This window comes from Schistocerca gregaria, chromosome 2 (genome assembly GCF_023897955.1).
Source record: "Schistocerca gregaria isolate iqSchGreg1 chromosome 2, iqSchGreg1.2, whole genome shotgun sequence".
Classification (NCBI taxonomy): domain Eukaryota; kingdom Metazoa; phylum Arthropoda; class Insecta; order Orthoptera; family Acrididae; genus Schistocerca; species Schistocerca gregaria.
In genome coordinates, this window is record NC_064921.1 from 521,126,955 (window position 1) to 521,152,056 (window position 25,102).

General features: G+C 37.8%; 1 protein-coding gene across 1 annotated transcript in view; it reads right to left on the reverse strand.

Moving 5' to 3' along the window:
* Nucleotides 1–4,209: 4,209 nt before the first annotated feature.
* Nucleotides 4,210–25,102, reverse strand: part of LOC126329990 (ATP-dependent RNA helicase DDX3X-like) — a gene marked incomplete in the record, with an annotated part of 151,391 nt that continues 130,498 nt past the window's right edge. The window contains 1 exon segment of the mRNA XM_049996279.1: nucleotides 4,210–9,158. Within this exon segment, the coding sequence (XP_049852236.1) occupies nucleotides 9,055–9,158 (104 nt within the window).

The following is a 25,102-nucleotide window of genomic DNA, read 5'->3' on the forward strand; positions in this document are numbered from 1 at the left end:
TGCTTCTTTCAAGATATTTCAGTTCCTTCATATGCCAAACTCTTTCCCTGAATGGATGTGGGAGCCAGACTTTCTGTCACTGAAAGGAATTAAAATAATTCACCACGATTTCCTATTTATGGGTCAACTGAAAACCTATTAAATATTTTTCTGGAAATCAGGAAGGATGTCAGGAGCTGTGGGGGAGGAAAATTTACAACAATATTGATACTTACTTCTTGACACTGTGACTACTTTCATGCGGTGATGTTTCAACAGCACTTCAAGTAGGTACAGCGCAACTTGTGCTGCAAGCAAAAGAAAGTGAAGGGGAGTGCAAGTGAAGTGGTACAGTCTGAATCATGAAAATTATTTTTCTTCCTATAAAAACAATGAATTCTTGTATTTGGTAACTGCTGAAACAGAAACTATCTGCAGGAGGGTATTTTCTATCAGCAACAACTTACTCAACATGGACCTGTCAAATATAGAGGTTATGAAAGTAGAACTGAAAAAATTCAAAAGACAAAAGTTGGATGCAGAAAGAGGTATCAAACTTGTCCAGTATTTCAATAATATTTTCATAAAACCTGGAACAGAAAATTTGTTTAAAAGATTCCTTAAGATAATAAAAAAAATAGCCAGCTGTTAACAAATTACTTCTTACAGGGAAAAAAGTCGTGTGTTCACTCATGTCTTGTTTTTCTTAAATAGAAGTTTTAAGCAAAAACTCATTTATCTTACAGAAGTTGTTTGTATTATTGACAATATAACTTTTCTTAAATTTTTAGGAAATTTTCAGCATGTTTGGCTCATTTTGTTTTATGCCAAGTGCTGAGGTGACGATGTGACCCTACCAATTTACTTTGAGAATAAAAAGGAAAATGGATGAGAAGGGTATGAGTATATCACAACTGAATGAAATGAATGGTTGCACATATCCTATTTTCCGACTTCAACTCTTTTTGGTGTGTCTTAGCAGTCATCCGATTGATAGCTACAAGCTGCCCTCTAACGACAACCTATTCCACAACATGAAAAACCAGCCATCATCAAGCCACCCTCTAATGACTACCTATTCTATAACATGAAAAACTGGCTATCTTTACAATGTTTTGCAAGTAAGGGGCAGCTTCATATAACCATGATTTTAAGATGTCTTGCAGTACCAGTATTCAATGACGAAATAGTACACAAGCGGCTTGTCCACTGCTAGAAGTGCTCAATACAAAGGAAATTAAGAGAGTGGTTAAGGTTGTAGATTTTATGTACACTGGGAAGTTGTTTCACATGTTAATGTTTTCTTCATAACTATGTGGAAGTTACTTTCCAAATTCCTCTCAAACTTCACACAAGAGAAAGAGGAATGAAAATAAAGGTTTAACATTCTATCAATGAAGCCGTAAGGGCTGAGCAAAAACTAGGATTGGACAATACTAGTGAAACAAACTTCACTCTGTTCTTCCGGCTTCTTCTATTTAGCACCTTTCGGCGCACTCTGCATTTTTACCCTGAGGGCTATACTGCTCACCAAATGCTGGTGCTTCTGAGAGTGTGTGTTGTGACATACGAAATACTTACTCAACTTTAAAAAAACTATTAGATGAAAAAAAAAATCTGATTTCTGCAAATCTTACAGTCTGAGATCTTCACTTGATAAAGAGCTGAATTTTTTGCATTATACATCATACTTACTGTGCTATATCAAACTCAGTAAAACAATGCATGAAATTTTAAAGAATTTGCAGACGTAAAAACGCACTGTGTCAACTTTGTGTATGGTTGATTTGGTAGTTCATACATTTCAATGAATGAAATGTAGATAAGATACCAAAATTTTATATATTATAAAGAGCAGACAACATTTCATTTTGTTTTCAAGTTACTGATATTTAAATCCAAAGGACAGTCGCATGCGACAAGCCCATTTTTCTGTTAACACATCGTGAATTACATGGTCAAAACAGTAGTCTTATTTCATAAATGATTCAAGATATTGCAACAAGGTTTTTTGCAAATGATAGTATGCAAAGAGACACATATGTTACATGGTAAATACTCAAACCTTTTCTATTCACTGAGACATGGAAGGAACTCATCCGCAGCAGTGAGAGGTTGGCAGCTTAGCATGCATACAGACATCAATAGCACAGTAGGGAAACCTAAGTGGTGTGTTAACACATGTCCACAGCACCCGCACAATGGCAAACAACATTTATAAACATCCCAGCTCCTCAAAAATTCAAATCTGGTGCCCAAATTGCTATATCACATCAGTCAGTTACATATAATGAAATGTGCCCTTCTGTAACTTGCCCAGCCATGCCTACCTCCTTTCTCTAACATAATTGGCATGACACTCTCCAGTTATTTAGGGTAAACATTAAGAGTGTAAGAATCATCAACGTGAAGATTGGGTGTACCACTGATGTGCTTTGTGAGGCATGAAACTGCGAGTAACGTTGTTCAGCAACAAGACAGGCTAATGAGCGAACCACAATGCAAACTGGACTTTACAAACAGTCATGAAAACGTCAACTATACAAAAATTGCTCATGACTAGGACATATGTTGCACTACAGTAATTTGTGAGAATTTTTGCTTACATATGTTCCCAAATCAAAATTCAGTTTCATATCTATGTCATAAGTTCAAAAAAAATGAAAAGCAGTTTTGAACATTTTACATACATGTGATGTACAAGCAGCTAAGTCACAATTTAGAACAGTTTTCGGAAACGAGTTTCAAGCCAGAGTTATTGGAAACAGCTTCAACATGACTATTACAATAGAGCCAAATCTGGGGCAAAATATCAAAATGTTTTATGCTTTTTTCATGTTCCACCATAACAGAATGAAAAAAAAGAGAATCATCAAAGTTGACCCACTGTTTAGGACACAATCAAACAATAAAACAGCTACTCAGTTTCTGACGAGTAACTCAACACTTGCTGACAAAGTAAGCTACTGTGATGTATCATCTTGGTTTTAGGGTGATGTCACAATTCTTTGTGCAATGAAGTGACTCAGCTTTTGAGATACCAGTCTCTTGAATGTCCTCATGAAAATGAATCTTATGCAAGTAATGTCTGGTATTTTGTACTGGTTATGTAATATGAATAAAGAGAATTCCTATCATTGACAAATAACATCCTACTACACGGTGTTGTAAAAAGAGCAGGGTACAATTTTAATATAATATAATATAAACATGGTATTTCATTTATGATGGTGATGCCCTTGACACACAAAATTATTTTAAAAATGGGTTACTTTCCAGTAAAATATCTAGAACTGCAACCATCCAACACTTTATTTTTTCCATACCCAGTGCTCACAGCTCTTTCTGATCCTCCTCTCTTATGTGCTTCCATTAGCCATACCATTACACTCAACTTTACAAAAAAAATAAGACTACCACTGGAAATCATACTCGTTCATACCATGACAAAAATATGCACGAATATTGAATTTTTTCGATAATTTCATCTACTACTAATTTAAGTTCTTTTGAAGGTATAGCAATAATCAACAAAATTACATTTTTATATTAATTTGGCATAACATAAATTTAAATTACACATAACAAAACTTCCAAAAATGGCTTCACTGCACGTATTAAACACTCCTACATAAAGAGCTTAACACTCTCAGGTTTTTACATAATATATTCTCTATGTAAATTTCACACTTAAGTATATTAATTCTGTCAGCATTCAATTTAGCTCGCAATGATGTACAATTTTTTTAAAAAGTGGTTCCCTCAAACCTACAACTGTACATCATGAACAAACATCAGGTGCCACTATGAGACCCCTTAAAAACGGTACCAGACTAAAACCGCTATTATTTCTGCAAAACTCCCAAACAATTCACACAAAAGGTTTATCGCTGAACAGACAGCATCAAAATTTAAGTTTATTGCGCTCTCCGGCTTTACTGTTTTTAGTTTTTTCATCATGTCAAGAATTTTCACGGATTATTTAATAGAATACTCTAAGACATCAAACTTTAGTTTCAAATTTAAATAATACAGATAAATCAGTTGACTTTCAAACTCTCAGGATGTATTCTTGATTGACAAGAAGTGTTATCTGCGGCTCCCCCAAGAATAGTTTAAGCATGTTTCATCGTCTTTAATTTGAACAATTTCAACAACCCTTTTCTGTGGAGAAGCTTTCGTGTAAGTTTTCAGGCAAACATAAGGATTGAATAATAAAGGGTGGCAATATTCACACCTCATAATCTTTATTTACCTGTCACTTTCTGAAAAAAGTACAATAATACTTCTACAAAGAAAATAATGAGACAGATTTAAATGCAATATATAAAGAGGAAAAGGAGCTTAACCAATTTCTGTCCCTCTTGTCAGCACAATATCTATGCAGTGGACTAATTTATTTTATCGCATGACGCTGATTTGCAGTCACAGGTCACTGCTTTTTATTTCCACCATTAGCATAGAAAGATGTTTCATTTGTAAATCAAATACAAGCAGACACAACAGTGACACGAATAAATATAAATAACCCTAAATTATAACATCACAAATCAACCGTGTCTTGTACACACATAACAATTTAATACACTGTAAGACAAAATGCAGACAAAACATGCATCATAACACCTCAATTGCGACTATCACAGGTACAAAGTACTCATGCGGTTCTAACTTCCACACTTTGTTACCTCTCAACAGCAACTAACTTCTCATAAACATGTTCATGAAAATTACATGGAAGGTTTTCTCACAATTAAAGCTCTCTGTTCACACCACACTCGTGCACTCACACTTAAATAATTCGCTACTCCACAAAACTGATAATAACTAAATTTTTTTTTTTTTACAACATGAAGTCATGTAGTCAACTGGAAATGAAATTCCACAGCGTACAATTAGATGTACCTGTGACGTCACGATTTATTCATGCAATGTCAACTTGATATTTTAGTTTTGAGGAAACTGCAGTGAAAAATCAGAATTACACTGAGATCACTATTCTGGCAACAGGGATGGAAGCCATCAGAACCAAGAAATAGGAAAATTTAGATTTTATCCAAAATTAACATATTTATTAATGTACACACATTTCCACCATATATAAAAAAAATATGTAAATCTCAGAAGCTGTTTAAAATGATTAAATAAGACGCATACTACAACAGGAAGATTAAGAAGTGAAAATGGTGGTGTTAATACTGAGAACTGGGGAGAGGGGGAGAGAAGAAACAGCAGCATCATCACTGAAGAAGAGCAGAAAGTCGCGGAGCAAAGAGCAGAAAGTCGCGGAGCAAAGAGCAGAAAGTCGCGGAGCAAAGAGCAGAAAGTCGCGGAGCAAAGAGCAGAAAGTCGCGGAGCAAAGAGCAGAAAGTCGCGGGAAGAATTAGTTTTACTGTGCATGAATTTTGAAATGAAAAACCCTACTTCAATGCAATAAGAAATTTTACAATGCCAGTTTGTATAATTTACAATATTTTTATGTAATGGACAACTGAATATATGGAAACTAAATAACACATGTGATAATTGCAAAAGAGTAAAGCAAACGGTGCTACAGGAAAGTGCTGAAAGAGTTAAGCTGCAAGTGTTTGTTAAGAAGGAGAAATCTTGGTTCTGATGAATTATGCATTCGGAAAATAGTAATAAATATGGGAGTATGCATCTAATTTTTATTAAGTTTCCAAGAAATGTTTCTAAGCAATAAATGGGACACAGTCACTTAGTAACAATAACTTATTTATAAATTTCTCTCTGTAACTGCAACACAGCAAATTGTTGACAATACAGCATTACACATTTAATTATGTCTGCAATGTCTAATATTGGGAACAAGTTTAGCAGAAAATCACCCCAATTAAAATAACCACTTAAACCTGCGAGAGGTATCTGTTCTACAGGTAGTGACAAACAAGAACAAGCATCATCAACTACATATCTCATTTTATGATCAACTGACAAGACAGCAGGACTGAGCCTTTCAAAATACTTCTTTTAAGTATCTCCAGAATTAGCTTGTTACCACAGTATTATTACATCAAAAGAATCCCTCTTAACGGCTTTACGCTATGTGGGAGCTCACCACTATCAGAATAAATCTTATTTTAAGACTATTCAGAATTTAATAGTCCTGAGAACATTTCCAACAGCTCAGAACTTAATTTAATGAAGACATTCACAACTGAATCATTTAAAATACAGTCCGTGGAATGTTTTTACAAAAGTTATAAGAAACCAGATGATTCGCAAAACACTACAAATATAGAGTAACAATATGGTACTGCTATAGCCCATGTTGAGAATTTTGAATTAACTTAACAAGAAAATACAGTATATAAATTTTGATTATTATTTAGCCGTAATGACATATACAGAGACAGAAAACGAAAAAGTGACTGTTAGAACTTTAAAAACGAGGTAAAATTGCGACAAATTAAAACCTCTTTACCACACTACCAGCTTAAAAATGTTAAAGTTGCTAGTCAACAAAAAGACTAATAAAATATTACCTTTAAAAAAATACTGTATCTAAAACTAAGCAAGTCTCATAATGCAGTGTTAAAAATTAATACTGCAAGTGCGAGAAGCTCCTTTACAAATGTTATTTGTAGAACAATGCATTTAATTAATCTCTAATATCTGTTCTGAACAATCAATTGAATTACTGATGGTAGTTTTAAAATAGAGGTACTAACACAATCAATAATCTACTTACATGCTCAATCAGTGAAGAACACTTTATCAGAAAAGTAAATTGCTCAAATAATTGTATAATTAATTTCAATATAATTAGTACATTGAACACCCTGGTCAAACACACCACATCAAGAACAGATACCTTTCACTATTTGAAATTCAGCTCTGAGAAGTATCGTTCATATCAAGTTGTAAATGATAACACTACTCCTTCAGACAAATTTAAAGTTTCACAACAGGGTAATTCATTTCCATAAATGCAAAATAAATAGCAGGGAAACTAAAAATTGTCACATGGTACTTCATTTGTTTTCATTATTTTGAAATTTATATGTACTGCTGAAGTGAGCAGACATTACATTTAACAAATTGATCAAAATTCCGTTTGCACAACAGCAAAATCATATTTAAAGTCTGTCTTCCGGTGAAACTACAATTCATGCTGATATATATATACACACGCACACACAATTGGATTATAGGCAACAATATTTTCTCAACAGGCAATTTAACACTGTAGCAAGTAAACCACCTTTAATATGCCTAACTTGTCCCCAAAGCAATTTTTTATGTCCACTTTCATGTTTTTGCTCGTCAAAGGAGTTTTTAAAAAAATATTGTGCTATTATCAAGAGTATCTTAAGCCAGATATCTATAGTAATTTTCTAAACACTATGCCTGACAAGTTGCATACACTCCACTAAATTACAATTTACACTGAAGTTTTTAACATCAACTAATTAATGAATTGAGGTTTTTTCCATTGACACTGAGCAACAAATGAATAACACCAATGCTCACAGTTTAATATAGATTAATTGAAGTGCAACAGCCCCCTTTTTGCCTTTATAGTTTCACGTAATTTTTCCGAAGTGTTCAGCTCTTTTTTAAAAATCTCTTTACCAACACGTTCCTGGGTAACTATCATTAGTGGTACACAACAAAAGCATCATTGCAACCAAGTTTGCATTTCCCCCACTACATTTACAAAACTTTAATAAGTTGCAATAGTCACAGCACCCAGTACTGGAAAGGAGTCTTAAGCTGCCTCCAGAATGAATGAACAAGATGGATGTACATTTCCTCTGTCTAAATAAGTTTATACAGTCCAGTTCTCACATGCCACCAACCTTAAACGTATGAAATGAAGTTTAAAGTGAAAATCCCAGTATTTAACTATACCAAAATTCTGATAATATCAGAAGTATTTATTATAATTTGCATTCACGTGTAATTCATGCTCTACAATACAAGTCGCTTATTTCACAGAAGCATGTTTAACTCCACACATTCAGGGGGGAAACTGAGATGCCTACTATAGGCTACATACAACATTGTTTGAACAATCCACATTTGGTTATTATGTGCAAGTGACGTACATATGACACAGATATCAAACGGCAGGATCTCAGGCAATGGGAACTAACAATAATTGAACATCAAGCGGAGAGCTCTATCAAGAATAAGGCTGAATTTTTAAAAAAATGAGTTGTGATTTGCAAAAACTTGTAATGGAAATCTATTCCACTGACTACAATACAATAACCAAGAACTTTACCACAGAGATTCACTATGGCCTTGTAACAGACACACTTCAGTCACTTCTGCGAACTCTACACATATTGCACAAATAACACAAGTAAATATGTAGTTAATTAGGAATATTTATATATTAAAGCTCATATTATAGGTGGTCTCACTTATGAAAAATAAAATTTCATGGGTTCCCATGGAAACTTTTAGAAGTACATGAGTACACCACGAATTCCAACAGTTCATCTTAGCGAGTCTTCTTATGCGAGACAAATGCTACTTTTTAATATTAATTTGTTTCTTGCTGATAAAAAGAAATATCAAATAGAATGACCCACGATGGAATTAAAACATTCTCCCTCATTTTTTTGCCATACTGACATACCCTCATAGAATTCTGGCAGGTAGGGGCTGCTGCTGTTAAAAACACACCACTATCTTTGTTTTCATTGAAGCAATAAAGACACTATTATCGAAATAAAACTATTTAACTGTGCTATTCTGAATTTTTTTTTCTTTTTGTTATTATGTCCCAGTGGAACATATAAAACAAGTTCTATCCACTGATAATGCAGGAAAAAGACACTAAATATTCTGATGTTAAGTTAAGAGCAAGATCAAAACATCAAAAATAACAAAACAGACAGGGCAGAACTAGATTTTTCAAACATCATACTTTTTTTAAAGATACAGGTATACGAATTTTCTTCTCTGAACGGGACAAGAGCCAAAGAAATATTATAAAAAGGATTTTATTGTAATGTCTTCATGGTTCCAGACAAGCTTAAAGAGAACCCGACCCTTATTACATTGAATACCGACAATGCAGATGGGACACTGTGCATCACGTTAATTCCACCAGTCTGGGTTGTTGCTACCTCCTCCCCCACCTCCATTGCTGCTGCTGTTTGGATAAGTGTTTCCATAACCACCACCGCCACTGCTGTAGTAGCCTGTAAACAAGAGTTAATGTAATAAATAAATGGTAATGAATCGAAGTAATTTTCTATTTCTATACCTCTGAGCTTAATTTATTTATTGCAACACATTTATCACAGCGTACTTATGTTGGCTACAATCACAGGCCCACAATATTTTCACTATCAAAGAACCTCTGTACAGTGATTGTCAACCCTTCAGTTTGTTTTATTTATCAGCCACCTTATAGAATTTTACATCTCACTTTTCCAGTTTAACTCTGAAGTGCTTGCTTTACAGTGCCAAGCTAGAAGACTGAGTTCGACACACTGTTCGTTGCTGTACTGAAATAAAATTGAACTGTATAAAAACCAACTGAAGACCACCCCCTCCCCAAAAATTCTTCTGCCCTATATATATTCCAGCACCAATAACTCTTATTAAAAATTTTGATTTCAAACTATGCAAAAATTATGGTTATTTATTAAATGTAAACAGCATATTTATGGTTGAAGTTTGTCTTATTTTTAATTAGTGTATTATTTTCGCTCTAAATGAGGATACAGGTCACTGTATAGGGATGCTCACAAGGTTTTGGAAGACAGTGTGTGTGTGTGTGTGTGTGTGTGTGTGTGTGTGTGTGTGTGTGTGTGTGTGTGTTTGTGTGTGTGTGTGTCTCTCTCTCTCTCTCTCTCTCTCTCTCTCTCTCTCTCTCTCTCTCTCACACACACACACACACACACACACACACACACACACACACACACAAAATTGGTGGTGTAATCCAAGAACAACCAATCTTAAAAAATCTTATTTGTCTGAATAAAGCATTGAAATTGAGAGAAAGCTTTCAATGACATTAATATAGTCCATGTTTTATTCTGAGGTCATATTTGATACTAATAAATATGATGTTAACTTTTTTTTGTGATAAGGTCCCCTAGCATTTTTTTAAATAAAATTTTTTCTGGCATTGGTTGTATTTTTAAAAAATTTGTTTCACTGACTTTTAGGTATTAATGAATGTCAAAGCATTCAGTTACAAAATATATCTATTTTTGCTCTTTTCGGCAATAAAATAAAATCAGGTGCCTGTATAATTAAAATTTGTGCATTATCCATACTTTACTCTTATTTCCATATGTTGATACAAAGATAAATAATATTAGATAATAAAAATGCTATATGTTACATTATTTTAAGACATTCTGTGTGTATTAGTCTATACTAGAGAAAAACTGAACTACTATTCAAAACATGAAAGTGTAATTTCCACACTAACACTGTTCGTACTATACAAAGTTTCATGGATGGCAGCTTCTGGTCCTACACTATGAATGTATAAGGGGTACTGAGCATTAACAACTGTAGGTCTTTTAACTTCTCAGTAGATAATCTTATAGATGGCTTTGTGGATGGGTTGCCACTCATTAACTGGATGTTTGCCTCCTCTTATTAGATTTTATATCTTTGACACCATCTTGAGTCAAGGAGCTGCCTCTGCAAATTTTCATTTTATCTATTAACATTAACAATGACATATTTAACTGAAATTAAGAATTTTTTGGGATAGCTGCATTAATGGAACTGGTCTCCATGTGGTTGTGACCAGATTACAGGAACTTACAACCTCCAACTTATTACTACTATGTTTTTCCTCGTGAAATACAGTCACAAACATGACAAATTAATATTCTTCACCTGACCACTGAAGTCACTCAACATGTTGATCTCTACACCATAATCATAGCATATGCTTGTGAATACAAGAAGTTATAGTTAAATTGTCGTGTTATGGAGCATCTTGAGGAAGAATGTTTATGTGTGGCATCACATCATACCAATCTAAGACTCTGCACTTAGTACGGATTAACCTATTTTTCGTGGAAGTAACAATGATTCGTGAATGCCCATTATAGAGACCATAGTTTTCAAAAGCAGTGTGTATTTGTGTTAATGACTGAAAATTAAATTAAATCTGCTATAATACAATGCAATGAACTGAACTGAACAAGGTTTCTATTGGAGTCACTGTCATCAAATTGTGCTCATCATTAAGGCGTTGACCTTCCCACCTTTGCAAACACTGAGAACCTATAATACAGGTGGTTGTGACAACACACTGACAACAAAAATCTTGCTTACCATGCTAATGCTGCCTTACAAGATCAATAATTTTGTATATAGTCTATTTTCTCCTTTGTTCCAAAACTGACTGAGCAGGCATACAATGCACTTTTTCCCATAATCTGTATAAAATCTATGTTAAAAGTAATGATATTGTCAAAGAAAACTTAATGTGGGAATTGTTTTAACATGGAATCATCAATGACAAAAGCTTTGTACTAAAAGAATAGGACTTCTTTTGTGTCTGACAAAAATGGACGTAAAAAGCAGGGAAACTTAAAATGTGGAAATGCAAAATCTAGTTTTCCTGTACTTCATTTCCTCCCACAAATGACACTAAGCAGATTCGTGCTTGTTAGTTATATAGTACACAGATACTTCACAGATCGTCTTCTGATTATAGCTAGATTCTGCTCAATGTAAATGATCTTTCTTTTCTCCTTCCATATTAATTCTATTTTCTTCATTATCAGTTTGTTTTAGCTGAAGTTCATACTTGCTATTTGTAGCAAAATATTTGATGAAAATTTTCAGATTTGTAGGCCTGAGAACTTTACATTTGGAACATGTAACATCAGATTCATAATTTTAATAGTGTTCTTCACAATCAATACATCTTAGATTCAAGTATGTCAAAATTTAAGTAGTACTTTTCTCTGTGTGACCTTGAGTAATAACTACAGTAAGCTGGGAACATGGTTATGTGAGCCATAATTCTTTGTTTTGCCTCTTTTGGCATATATTTTTGTTTCCCATATCTTTCTCTACTATCTTCATGAGTAATGTCACAATACTAGTATGTTTCTTTTCAACAATGACCCAAACTCTTTTTGCAAAAAAGTATTTCCTTGAAAAGCAGCATCTGCAGCATTCCTTCTCTTAAGCAAACAGTCTTCTTAGTGTGCTCCTGCACATGTTATTTGTTGATTTTGTGGTCCACTCTATAGTTTGTAAAATGCCAGAAAAATATTTTCCCGTCCTCATTTGTAAAATTTCTCTATTTCATTTTATTTACACGTCATGTTCCATAGGACCATATTCAGGAGGACATCTTCAAAGTCATGTAATGTGTCAGTACATGAAATTACTGACATAATAGTAATAACAGATAAAAATGAAATGTTTATGAACCCAAAATAGTCAAGTCATAAGTTTAAGTAAATGCAGTCAACAATATAACATAAGAATCAGCCAAGTTTTCAAGGAACTCCTCAACAGAACAGAAGGAGTGACCCATGAGGAAACTCTTCAGTCTCAACTTGAAAGTGCGTGGATTACTGCCAAGATGTTTGAATTATTCTGGTACCTTATTGAAAATGGATGGAGCAGTATACTACAAACCTTTACACCTTTCTGCACAAGAGTTGAAGAGGGCCGAGAGAGAGAGAGAGAGAGAGAGAGAGAGAGAGAGAGAGAGAGAGAGAGAGAGGGGGGGGGTGTTAATGTTAAAATACAAAGTCTAGTGAACAGGGGTTCACAAGATGTTCGTGAATTTGAACCACTTACTGCCCGTATCGCCCGTTTCTGAGCCAAAAATATCCTTTTAGAATGGGAAGTTACCTCAAAATGAATACCATATGACATAAGTTAATGAAAATAAGCAAAGAAGACAATTTTCATGTCGAACCATCACTTACTTCAGATACTGTTCGAATAAGTCATTGAACAATATCCTGAATGTGGGCTTTCCACAACAGATTACTATATCTGAACACCTAGAAATTTGAACTGTTCAGTTTCACTAGAAACTGTAAAAACTGAGTCTTACTGTGATTTAGCGTTTATTTTCAAAAAGTCATGAACTTATGTCATGAACTGCACTGTTTGAAACCGAGCCAATGTTGCACAAAACATCCTTTACTACCAAGGTAGTGTCATCAGCAAACAAATATTTTAGAGTTACCCATAATACTAGAGGGCATGTCATTTATATAAATAAGAAACAGGAATGGCCGCAACACTGATCCCTGGGGCACCCCAATTTGACTGTACCCCACTCCAACCACACATCACAGCCATTCTCAACACTGAATAATGGCCGTTTTCTGTCTTTTGTTAAAGTAAGAGGTGAACCAATTGTGAGCTACTCACGTACTCCATAATGGTCCAACTTCTGGAGCAATATTTTGTGATCAATACAATCAAATGCCTTAGTTAAATCAAAAAATCTGCCCAGCATTTGAGACCATTTTACACTGTTGTTTCAATTTCTTGCACGGCTGTTTTACTCCCTCGGATCCTGGATGTTTTTCAAATGTTATGAGCCCATTTTGCCAGGTCAGATGCTCTTTTTCTTCTGCACTACTTCCATTTAACATTGTTCCCTGCTGTTCTATCAGGTGGTAATTTATCAACAGTGTTCTATTAGTTTCACATGACGTCAGAAAAATCAACACTTTGTTGGAAGCAACAAGTCATGTTTAAATCCTATGCCCAAAATCTACTAAAACTGGACTGACCTTAACAGCTGATGAGATTACGGGGGTGGTTTGATATATCTGGGGGGAAAAATGTTTGTTTAGAACACAATTAGCCTTGCTTTTAGACAACGTCTCCTTTGAGGAATATACACTAGGTCCAGTGATTCTCCAGCTTTTTCATCTCATTAGAAAAACAGGTTCTGTCCAACTCTGCACAGTACTCATCAACTGTAATTATCACCTCATTTGATAAAAATTTCTTCCCAGCAAGCCGAAGTTGCAAGTCAAAGAATAGGAAGAAGTCACTTGGATAATTCTAATGAATATGATGGAGGAGGAACCATTTCCAAGCCCAATCCATGCACTATTGGCATATTTATCCAGATGTCAGGGATGGTGTATCCTGGGGAAGGAGCTTTTTTTTGTGTGCCAACCTTGCTCTCTCCAGCCAACGCAAGTTTCAAATGATCCAACAATGAAGCATAACAGGGTCCAGTCACATTTGCCTTCTTCAAAGTAATCTATGAGTGACATTCCATGGGAATCCACAAAAAAACAGTGACCTTTACCTTACCAGCTGAAGAATCAGTGTTTGCATTCTTCATTACACTTTCACTAGCCATTGCCATTGATTTGATTGCTGTTTTGATTCTGGTGTGTAGTGATGGTTCCCAGTTTCGTCAAAAGTCAAATTGACACAAAAAGTGTTGATGATTCTGATTAAACACCACCAGCAGCCACTGTGTTGAAATGTTATATGGTGCATGCACTTTAAGTCGACTGTGAGCAATCGCAGCACCCACCTCACACCCAGCTTCCTCACAGCCAATTCTCCATGCAAGATACTATGCACTTGCTCAATTGGGATGCCTGAAGTCTCAGCAATCTCAAGCATTTTTATTCAGCAGTCTTGCATTACAACATAATTGAATCTGTCACTAATTCTTTGTGGTGACTTCAATTGATTGGCTGGAGCACCCGTCTTCGGCACTTGTCTGGCCATGTGTAAATTCATTAATCCAACAGTAAATTGTCTTCAACGATCATGCAGAGTCCATGTGAACTTCACCCAACTCTGTTTTGATCTGTGTGGCAGTCCAACTCTTCAAATGAAATGTTTCAAAACAGAATGGAACACTTGTTTTCTCAATTTTCAATCGCAGTTGACGCACTGACCAATTCAGACAGCTGTCAACAATGAACTGCAAGCTGTATATCATTGGAATTCTTTATAGGATCCTTGTAATAATCAACTTACCAATCAAAAACAATCCTGTCTTTCATGGAAATTTACCATACTTATACCTTGTATATTAATCAAACTCTTAACACACAAAATTTTCCTCACAATAATTGAAAATTCCACATTTACCACATTATTTGCTTAAAGAATCTCTCTTAACCTACTCAATACATCTTCCTATCAATAAAAACATTTTCTAAACATTCACCATTATTATAACGTCAAGTCAATTATAATGGCAACTCAAAGTCATAAACAGGCACATTCTAGTACTGTATTAAAATAACCAAAGCTGTCCGACTGTTCTACCAGTGAAAAACATGCGAGATTCTTCATTAATTCATTTTGGTTCATTAATTAAATTAATTAATATGTGTCATTGCTCCATGAAGTACTTCCATGTTTATGATTTGTAGAACTTTTGTTTTCTAGAAGCCACAGTCGGTTATTCCCATTTAAGTTAGAACCTGGTTATTCCTCGATATTAATCTTGGTAGCTTACTCCAACTGATTATGTAACATATCTAATGGTGGAAAAACAACGGCTGGATCACTACTCACCATATAGAGGAGATGAGCCTTCAGCCACATCAACTACTAAAGAAGCGGGCACCGAGAGGGAATCTATCATTTTATAGTAACGAAAATATTATGATAATGACAGTTGCTACAGTCCGTACAGAGGAGATGTTGAGTCGCAGATAGGCACAAAAAGAAGACTGCCAAACATACCTTTCAACCAAAGAAACTGACTCTGGCTGAAGAGGCCAGACTGTAAGATGTGTTCAAATGTGCGTGAAATCTAAGGTGAATCTAAGGTCATCAGTCCCTAAGCTTACACACTACTTAACCTAAACTATCCTAAGCACAAACACACACACACCCATGCCCAAGGGAGGACTCGAACCTCCGCCGGGACCAGCCACACAGCGAATGACTGCAACGCCTTAGACCGCTCGGCTAATCCCGCACGGCCAGACTGTAAGCAGCAGTGTGCGTTTGGAGAAGCAAACTTAGTTGTGGGGCTAAGGAAGATGCTGGGAAGGGGAGCAGGGTAGATGTGGGACACAATAAAATAGTGCTACTGGTAGCATACAGGGAAGAGGAGAGCAGCCATGTGCAGGTGGGTGGTGGTAGTGTAGGATGGGGCAGCGGAGGAGAGTAATAAAATTACCACTGCTGTGTTAGTAGAACAGAGGGCTCTGGAGTGCTGGAATAGGAACAGGGAAGGGGACAGGTGGGTAAAGGACAATGACTAACAAAGGTTGAAGCCAAGAGGGTTATGGGAACATAGGGTGTATTGTAGGAAGAGCCCCCCCCACTGCGCAATTCATGAAAGCTAGTGTTCTTGGAAAGGATTCACATAGCACAAGCTGTGAAGTAGTCATGGACATGAAGAACATCATGGTGAGCAACATGTCCAGCAACTGGGTGGTCCAAATGTTTCTTGGCCATAGTTCATTGGTGGCCATTCGTGAGGACAGACAGCTTGTTGGGTGTCACGCCCACATAGAATGTAGCACAGTGGTTGAAGCTTAGCTTTAAGTTCACATGACTGGTTTCACAGGCAGCCCTGCCTTTGATGCTCTCAGCGGTGGCACAGTAATTGGCCACAATGGGGCACGGGGCGTCCTTACACACATGCACACGCGCGTGCCCCAACCATTTCCTCCACCAACTCCCACAGTTCCTGTTCCTTTACCATATGGTGACCTGCTCGTACCTATTGATGCCATCCTCCCTTTACACTGGCATCTACTTCATAGATGGCTGCATCAGTACCTCAGTCCACAGCAAAACTACCAACGACAGCAATACCTTCACTTCAACAGCTGGCACACATTCCATACTAGGAAGACACTTCCATACAGCCTAGACACCTGTGACCATCACACATGCAGTGACCAGCAGTCCCTCTCAAAATACATTGACAGTCTCACTGGGTCCTTCACAGTCCATACTTGTACAGAAACAGGTCTCCTGTGCCTTCACTCTCTCTGCACTCACCCACCACCTCCCAAAGTATCACTTTCCGGCCACAGAACAGCTTTCCCATTATGACTAAGTGCGACCCACGATTGGAGCAACTGAATCACATTCACACATTCTCTCCTAGGATTTCCACTATCACTCTTCATACTCTGAAATAAGGAATATCCTGGCCACTATCCTTCCAACTCCTCCCACAGTGGTATTCTGCCTCCCACCAAACCTACGCACTATCCTTGTCCATCCCTACACAAATTCTGCCTCCTACCAAACCTATGCACTATCCTTGTCCATCCCTACACAACCCTAGCTCCTAAGCCCTTGCCTCATGGTTCAGATCCCTTTTATAAACCGAGATGCCAAACCTATCCCATATGTCCTCCCACCACCACCACCACCACCACCACCACCACCACCACCTTCTCCAGTCTGGTCACAATCATCATCTATCTCATCTAAGGCAGAGCTACCTGTGAAACCTACAAGCTAAGCTGCAACCACTGTCCTGCGTTATACATGGGCATGACAACCAACAACCTGTCTACTCGCAGGAATGGCAACTGACAAACTGTGGCAAATAAACTGTGGCAAACAAACAGCTGGACCGTCCAGTTGCTGAGCACACTGCCAACACAATGGTCTTCATTTCAATGACTGCTTCAGAGCCTGTGCCTTCTGGATCCTTCCCACCAACACCAGCTTTTCTGAACTGCACAGGTGAGAACTCTTCCTCCAGCACTACACAGCCCTCTCTCCACAAATGCATCCTCTTTTTCTGCCCCCCCCCCCCCAGACCTCCCCCTAACCCTCTCAACTGCACCTAACTTCCCTACTCTTTCTCTCCATCTCATCCCTGTATGCTCCTACCGGCACTATCTTGCCATCCCCCACCGTAACCTTGCTCCCCTCCCCCTGCCCACCCCAGCTTCTTTCTTACCCCCCCCCCCCCCCCCCCACACCAGTTTGCTTCTCCTATCATGCAATGCTGCTCACAGTCTCACTTTGGCAGCCAAAGACTGTGTGTGTGTGTGTGTGTGTGTGTGTGTGTGTGTGTGTGTGTGTGCGCCATTTACAGTATGTAGTGAGTAGCAATTATCCTTTTCATAATATTGTCGTTACTCTATCCTGGACTTTCCATTGTTTCTTTTTGTAATGTTGCTTTAACATATCTCAAACCAATGAAAAATTAGCACTGGTTGTTCTTGGATTAAGTGCACGACGTCTACCTGTATCTTTTTTTGTCATTATTAACTTAGTGGAGATACAATTAAATTTAAGTTAAATTTCAGGAACTCTTTGTTATATCAAATATGAATACGTCACTTTAGTTTTGTTTCATCAGTCTACAGTAAAAGACAGTAATTGTACTATGCCACTACTTCCCATTATTAATGGCTTCTCCTGTTGGTACTTATTAGAACAATTTTATAACAATCATTCAAGACAACTACACGTATTTTCAACTGAAGGTCAGTATCAATCATTGCGTAACCACAGTGAAAGACAAACTTGTGCTACACAAACACTGAAAGATATGTTACAGCTGAAAGGTTTGACACACAGCTGAAACCTGTGTGTAGCCATAAATCCTAGATGTGCACTTTTGGCTGAGGGGTACAACACACAATAACTCTTGTTTTGCGAAGTTTATTACACCACTTACTATTTGTGTGCGCACGCACCCACAACTGACTTCCACTGTAATCACAATACAAATTCATAAAATATTAAGTTATCAACATAGAGGTTGTTTGAACACTTTACTGGCTATGATCCTGTTATAGGTTTGCGACACTGTCGTCCTGCTAACTTTGGACTGACTAACCCAGCAAATAAATAAGGACCACCACTGTTCAAGATAAAAACTTAATCAATGTGCAACTTCACAATTTTCACACTAACAAACATTGTCAGAGGTGAAAGAATTGGTAACTGACCAATAAAAATCCTAAGACTGACTGGGAATTTAATCTAAGAAACCTTGGTTTCTATTTTGGTGCAATTATGACAGCACCCAAAACAATTTTGTTTTAAGCGTCAAAACAATGTCAGCAAACACACAACGCACTGTCTATGCACTTTTTGTTATTGGGCTATTTAGTCTGTGATTAGGCAACTTTGATTGTTTAACATACATGCTTAATGCTTTAGCAAGTGAAGTAGTACTGCAGTATTTTATGACAAAGCTGTTTTGAATTGTGAGTACTGATATATTATAGCAATAGGTCCATTGGCAAATTTAACAAGAGAGGCTTTCTGCATCACAGATGGATTTATTAATGGAATTTCAATACTACTGAAATTTTGAGAGCACTTTCCAGGAAGAGTCTGACAACATATTACTTCCCCCCTGCGTATGTCTTGCGTAACGACCACAAGGAGAAAATTCAAGAAATTGGCGACAATACAGAGGCTTACCTACAATCATTGTTCCCACGTGCTATTCGTAAGTGGAACAGGACTGGAAGGCTCAGTTAGTGGCACAAGAAGTACCCTCTGCCACACACCATTAGGGGGCTTGCAGAGAGTGATGTAGACGTAGCAACCACTGAGCTCAAAGTCAATTTATAAGGCTACTTTGAATAACAGCACAAAACACTGCACTATTTGTCAGCTCTGTAAAATAACCTTATCGAACGCACATTCTCTACACAAATTACAAAATGTGAGTATTGCTTAGTAGCCCAGTCAATGAAGAACAAAAAGGTTCATTAGGGGAAACAAATCACGTAGTCACAAATTTTTGTACAGTGCTCGAAGGCAATGTCCTCAAAAACATATTAAAAATCCTGACCCCCCCCCCCCCCCCAAGGGGGTGGCAGGGGTGAGCATTGGGGTGGGAGGGATATACAGATAACTGCAATTTTCTCAAATAACTCTACAACTGCAGTCTGTAGCAAAAATGTTTCCCAGCACACAATTAAATTACATTTAACTTCCTAATAAATAAAAAAAAAGAAAAAAAAAAGAAAGGAGATCCTTTTTATTTTTTTCTCTAAGATTAATATGCTGGAAAAATGGCAGATTACTAAAAATATTGTTCCAACAACATAAAACTGTTTTTTTAATGAAATTAGTTAAAAACAAATAATATATGCATCCTCCATATACAAGTGTCGTAGAGCCATATTACGAGATACATTGTGTAATGGGGCTGTAAAAGGGTGGAAGGGGGAGATGTGTGAGGTCTAAGTCCCAAGGAAGGTAGGACACATGCTTCCCTCCTTGAGGTCTGCAAAGTTAAGGGTGAGCAGGTGACTGCCTACTCTACCTACCCCACTACATCACGAGAACAAAGTGCAGAGTATTTCACAAAGCTATACCAACGCACATTGTGAATCACTGGTGACAGTGTGCAGTCATGTCTGGGGATGGTTCCTTTTTATCGACAAAGTGCATCAATGCTACTGAATGACCACAAAGTTACTGCACTTTTTGCCGGATTGTTTTATTAATATGACTGCACAAATCTTTACATTCAGGAATTTCTGGTACTTTTAAGAGTTGGCAGCAATGTGTGGAGCCACTTACCACATGTCCAGAGTGTATCTCCCAAAATAGGTGTAAACACGTTTCACGAATGGGACTAATCATGGGAGAGGTTTAATTGCCTGGAGCTTGTTCCCATGAAGGCCGGACCACTGGTGATGCCAAAGTGACACCACCTGCTGACAGACAGCAACACAGATCATTGGAGGGAATGGAATAACTAGCAGGCCTAGGTATGAAAACTGCAGCCTCGTTACCTGTCAGACCGACATGACCAGGAAGCCACATAAACATCAAAATTGCTCCATCAAGAGTGAGCTTTCTTGGACCTGTTGCACTAAAGGATGGATGCTGTACAGTACACAGAGGCTCTGAAGGGCACAGTCAGAGCAGATGACAACTGAAACGTTGGGATGTACCCCATTCTAGTGATCAAAGGAGTCATTGCACAAAGAGGCGTAGGATAGGTGGCCAGGCACGGCAGACAAACAGCATGTATATCTGCTGAGGAGTAAGTCACGGATGTACGACAGCTGTAGTTCGGCAGATTCGGTGTACAGACTCTCAAACAGGTTAGTGTAAAATTGTGGATAGTATTGAGACAAAGTAACAGGGATGGATGTGCAAATGCATAAACGAAACACCCATAGTCTAGTTTCTTATGGACAAGGGACTGATGCAAATGGAGGAGAATGGTCTGATCTGCTGCCCAGGAAGTACAGCTGAGGACATTTAGGAGATTGAGGGACCGTGTACAGCAGGTGGCCATATAAGAGATGTGGGAGGACCAAGAAAGTATCCTATTGATGATGAGCCCCTGGAATTTCATTGTTTCAATGAACAGAAGAGCAACACACCCAAGATGTAAAGACGGTGTAAAAAACCGATTGCATCGTCAGAAATTCATACAAATGGTTTTGTCGGTGGAAAAGCGGAAGGCACTGTTGATGCTCCTTGAGTAAAGATGAGACATCACTAAAGATGCCACTCATGGAGACAAGCCCTTTGAGGACTGCAATAGAATGCAAATTCGCCAACGAAAAGTGAGCCAGAGATGCCCAACAAAGACAGGCCATTATAGGGTTAATGCAGATAGCAAAGAGGATGTCACTCAGGATGGAACAGTGAGACACACCGTTTTCCTGGATAAGTATGGCTGACAAGGGAAAATTCACATGTAGCTTGAAAACTTTTTTTTTTTTTTTTTTTTTTAAAGAGTTCCTGAAAGAACTGGCCATAGAAACCCCACGTGTAGAGAAGACGGAGGGTACCAGTCCTCCAGCAGGTGTCTTAGGCTTTCAGCAGGTGTCTTAGGCTTCCACCAAATTGAAAACCATGGCCACAGTCTGGTATTTCTGCAGAAAACTATTCATGACATGGATTGACAAAGTGGTGAGATGGTCAATCACAGAATAGTGTTCTCGAAATCCACATTCTGCAGTTGTTAGTAATTTGCGAGACTCTTAACCACTGTGCCAGCCGGGCATGAATCATACATTCCATCACATTGCAAACACAGCTGATGACAGAAATGTGGCAATAACTAGGAGGAAGGTGTTTGTCCTTGCCAAGCTTAGGTACAGATATGACAGTGGCTTCATGCCAGCATCTGGGAAACATATCCTCTGCCCAGATGTGATTGCACGTATGAAGGAGGAAGTGCTTGCCTGCAAGAAAAACGTTATACATCATCTTAATGTTAACATTGCCTGGTCCTGGGGTGGAGATCAGCATAAAATGAGAGCATAGTAAAGGTGGCATTGTAGCATTCACGATTTTGAGAAGAGAAAGGTATCGCCTGAGCCACCTCGACTTCTTTGTTTCCAATGGAGGAAGGCAGGGTGATAGTGGGTGCAGCTCGAAATCTCCACAAAATAGTGGCCCAGGGTGTTGGAGATAGCAGTAGGATCCACTATGACAACTGCTACTGCCAGGCCAGAAATTGAGGAATGGATCTTCATCCCACAGAGCCGTCAGAGGTTGGCCAACATGACAGAAGAGGTAACAGAACTGTTAAAAAGAACTAGTGAAGTAAATCCAGCTACAGGGTGTATATGCAGACAAGAAAAAATTCCCCGATTTTTCCCAGTTAAGAACACACTACTTCTCATGTGAAAATACACTACTCCCAATACGAGAGTCAAACGCTCAGTGATTTAAGAAATTCATAGTATATTCTCGCACCCAGTTTATCTTGCATAAAAGGAAATTTACTTTGAAAGTAACATTTTTCAAACCACCACTCGCAATATTTTCCCATGGTCTGTTAGAATCAGGTTTCTCCCAGCAGTTGTCAGAGCACCAGACAGGCGTCACAGGGCTTGCGCAGCTACAATGACGTAGGAAGCCTGTATGTTCGTACATGTAAAACATTAAAAAGATCTTATAGTGTGTCATAAAAGAAATAAGACAGCAGAGGATATGTCAAGAGCATCAGAATTTTTTGAACCAAACTAAAATGCATGAATCGACTTACAGTGCACATTCGTATGTCCAGATTTCCAATGAAGTAGGCTTTTCAGTGTGCTCTCCGGGGTGTAAATTTTTCTGGAGTACCGGTATTGTATTCTCTCATGTTTGGTTCTTTATTATGGCATAATGCCATATGTACTAGAAGCTGAAAAAATGCACTATAAATGCTGCTAACAGTTGAAACTAGCCAATAGTGGCTAATTAAACACTTTGTTTCAAATAAATTGACTGCCTCAGTTGAAAGGATTAATGAAACCCAAATTTCTGTAGCAAACTGACAAAAAAACTTCATTGTTCTGCAAGGTGATTAATGCTAACAACACACTTTAGCCTTCCGTAATTATGTGAATTTATTTTAATTCGCTTGATAGCTACAGATCACAGAAATCCATTCTGTTTTTATTTGGTGCAAGAACAGTAAACAAAGAGGATACAGCAAAATTACTACACGTAAACACAGGTCAGGTGGAGACTACCAACCTCCCCTCTACAACTCAGGATTGTTTTGCACATCAGCCCCGGATTTACCATACTGCTGAACTGAGGCAATGCTAGATAGTGGCCCCCTCCCAGCACTACCCCCTCCCGCAAGCATTTAAGATAGAACTTTTTAAAAATACGTTCATTTTGTAGCACACATCTTTCTAAAGAGTCTGATGCATAAAACATGTATGTTTGAGGACATGTAAAACATGTTATTTTGTATTAAGTGTGCCGAAGTGTAGCGCCATATCCCTTCACACAGTATTATTCTATTGCACGTCACTGTATTTTGTTCTGTGGAATTCAAACATGTATATTTGGTAATGGGTGCCATCAAACTCCATTCAGGCCGGGTCTGAGGGTCTGACATCCTACACCCCCCCCCCCCCCCCCCCAAAGAAAATATATATATATGAGAGAGAGAGAGAGAGAGAGAGAGAGAGAGAGAGAGAGAGAGAGAGAGAGAGCCCTCGCAATTTATACTGGATGGGATGATTTGTAACCGGGAAAACAATAACTCTTCAGAAAATTTGCACTCTTTATCACTTATTAGCTAATAACTTGCTGTTTGGTATGACATAAAATTAAATAAAGGATACATAAAACCAGTAAAGGTCCTATCTATTTTTTTCTCTCTATCTCGCTACAACTTTACATGGTGTGCTGTCCTTTCTGCAAAAGGATCTATAACCTCAACAAAGTTCATCAAATGTTTTGCTACATGAAAAATCGAAATGTCGTTATCTAATACTGAGAAAGCTTTAATACAAACAGTACCCACAACTGGTGTGGTTTCTCGATCTGATTACATCTATTTTGTCACTGTCTGCTACATTAAACGAAATAGGCCTTTCTATTATTACAGCCATTGTAACATACTTCAAGTTAACGAGACTTTTTTGGCGCAAATGGCCATTTTTATAACACGACAGAATATGATTCACGAAGTAACAATATCAAATGCCCTCTCCCTCCTGCCCCCCAGATCCAGGTCTGCTGCACATGGGTGCCTCTGGCAGCTTGGGTGCGCTAGTAAAATTTTTCTGGGTACCATCTGGCTGTTTGCTGCTACCGCTTGTACAGCTAACAGCCACACTTCTGTATCCAGAAGTGGGAGAAGGTACTACTCATACACGACTCAACAGTGCATGCGCATCAGCCTGTTCACAACTGCTCAAATGAAACTAAGGTAAACAGTTGTGACATCATGCTCACCAGAGGCAATTTGTTGTTACCAAGCATTGCATAATCTTTCTAAAGCCTTCAACACATTCTGCTGTTGGCAGACGCTTGTAAGGGTACTGCGTTTTGTTGTATATGTCCATTTCCTTTGCAACTTAGGTGTTTTTTTTCCCTCTTATTCATGTTTTATTGCTGCACTATTACTCTGCACTAGTGGGATACAGTAATATCCTTTGTTAGAGTATAGGTTCTTACCAATCAAAATTACAAAAATGTAACTGAATGAAAAATGCCCAGAATTCTAAACAATTTCCAGGTTTTTCCTGGTTTTCTCCCGGATGAAAGAATTTTAGAGTTTTTCTCACATCTCCCCGTTGCCCAGGTCGTATACACTGTGAGTAGCGCTCCAGATGGCATTCCACTTTTGGGCAGAGAGACATTTTATATAGATCCTCATATCCGCAACTGGAATCATGAAAGAAAATGGGATAAGTATCTGATTCACTAACCAAACGGTCAGTGACGTAATTCCCTGGGATGCCCAAATCACTTGGGACACACAGAAAGACAACTG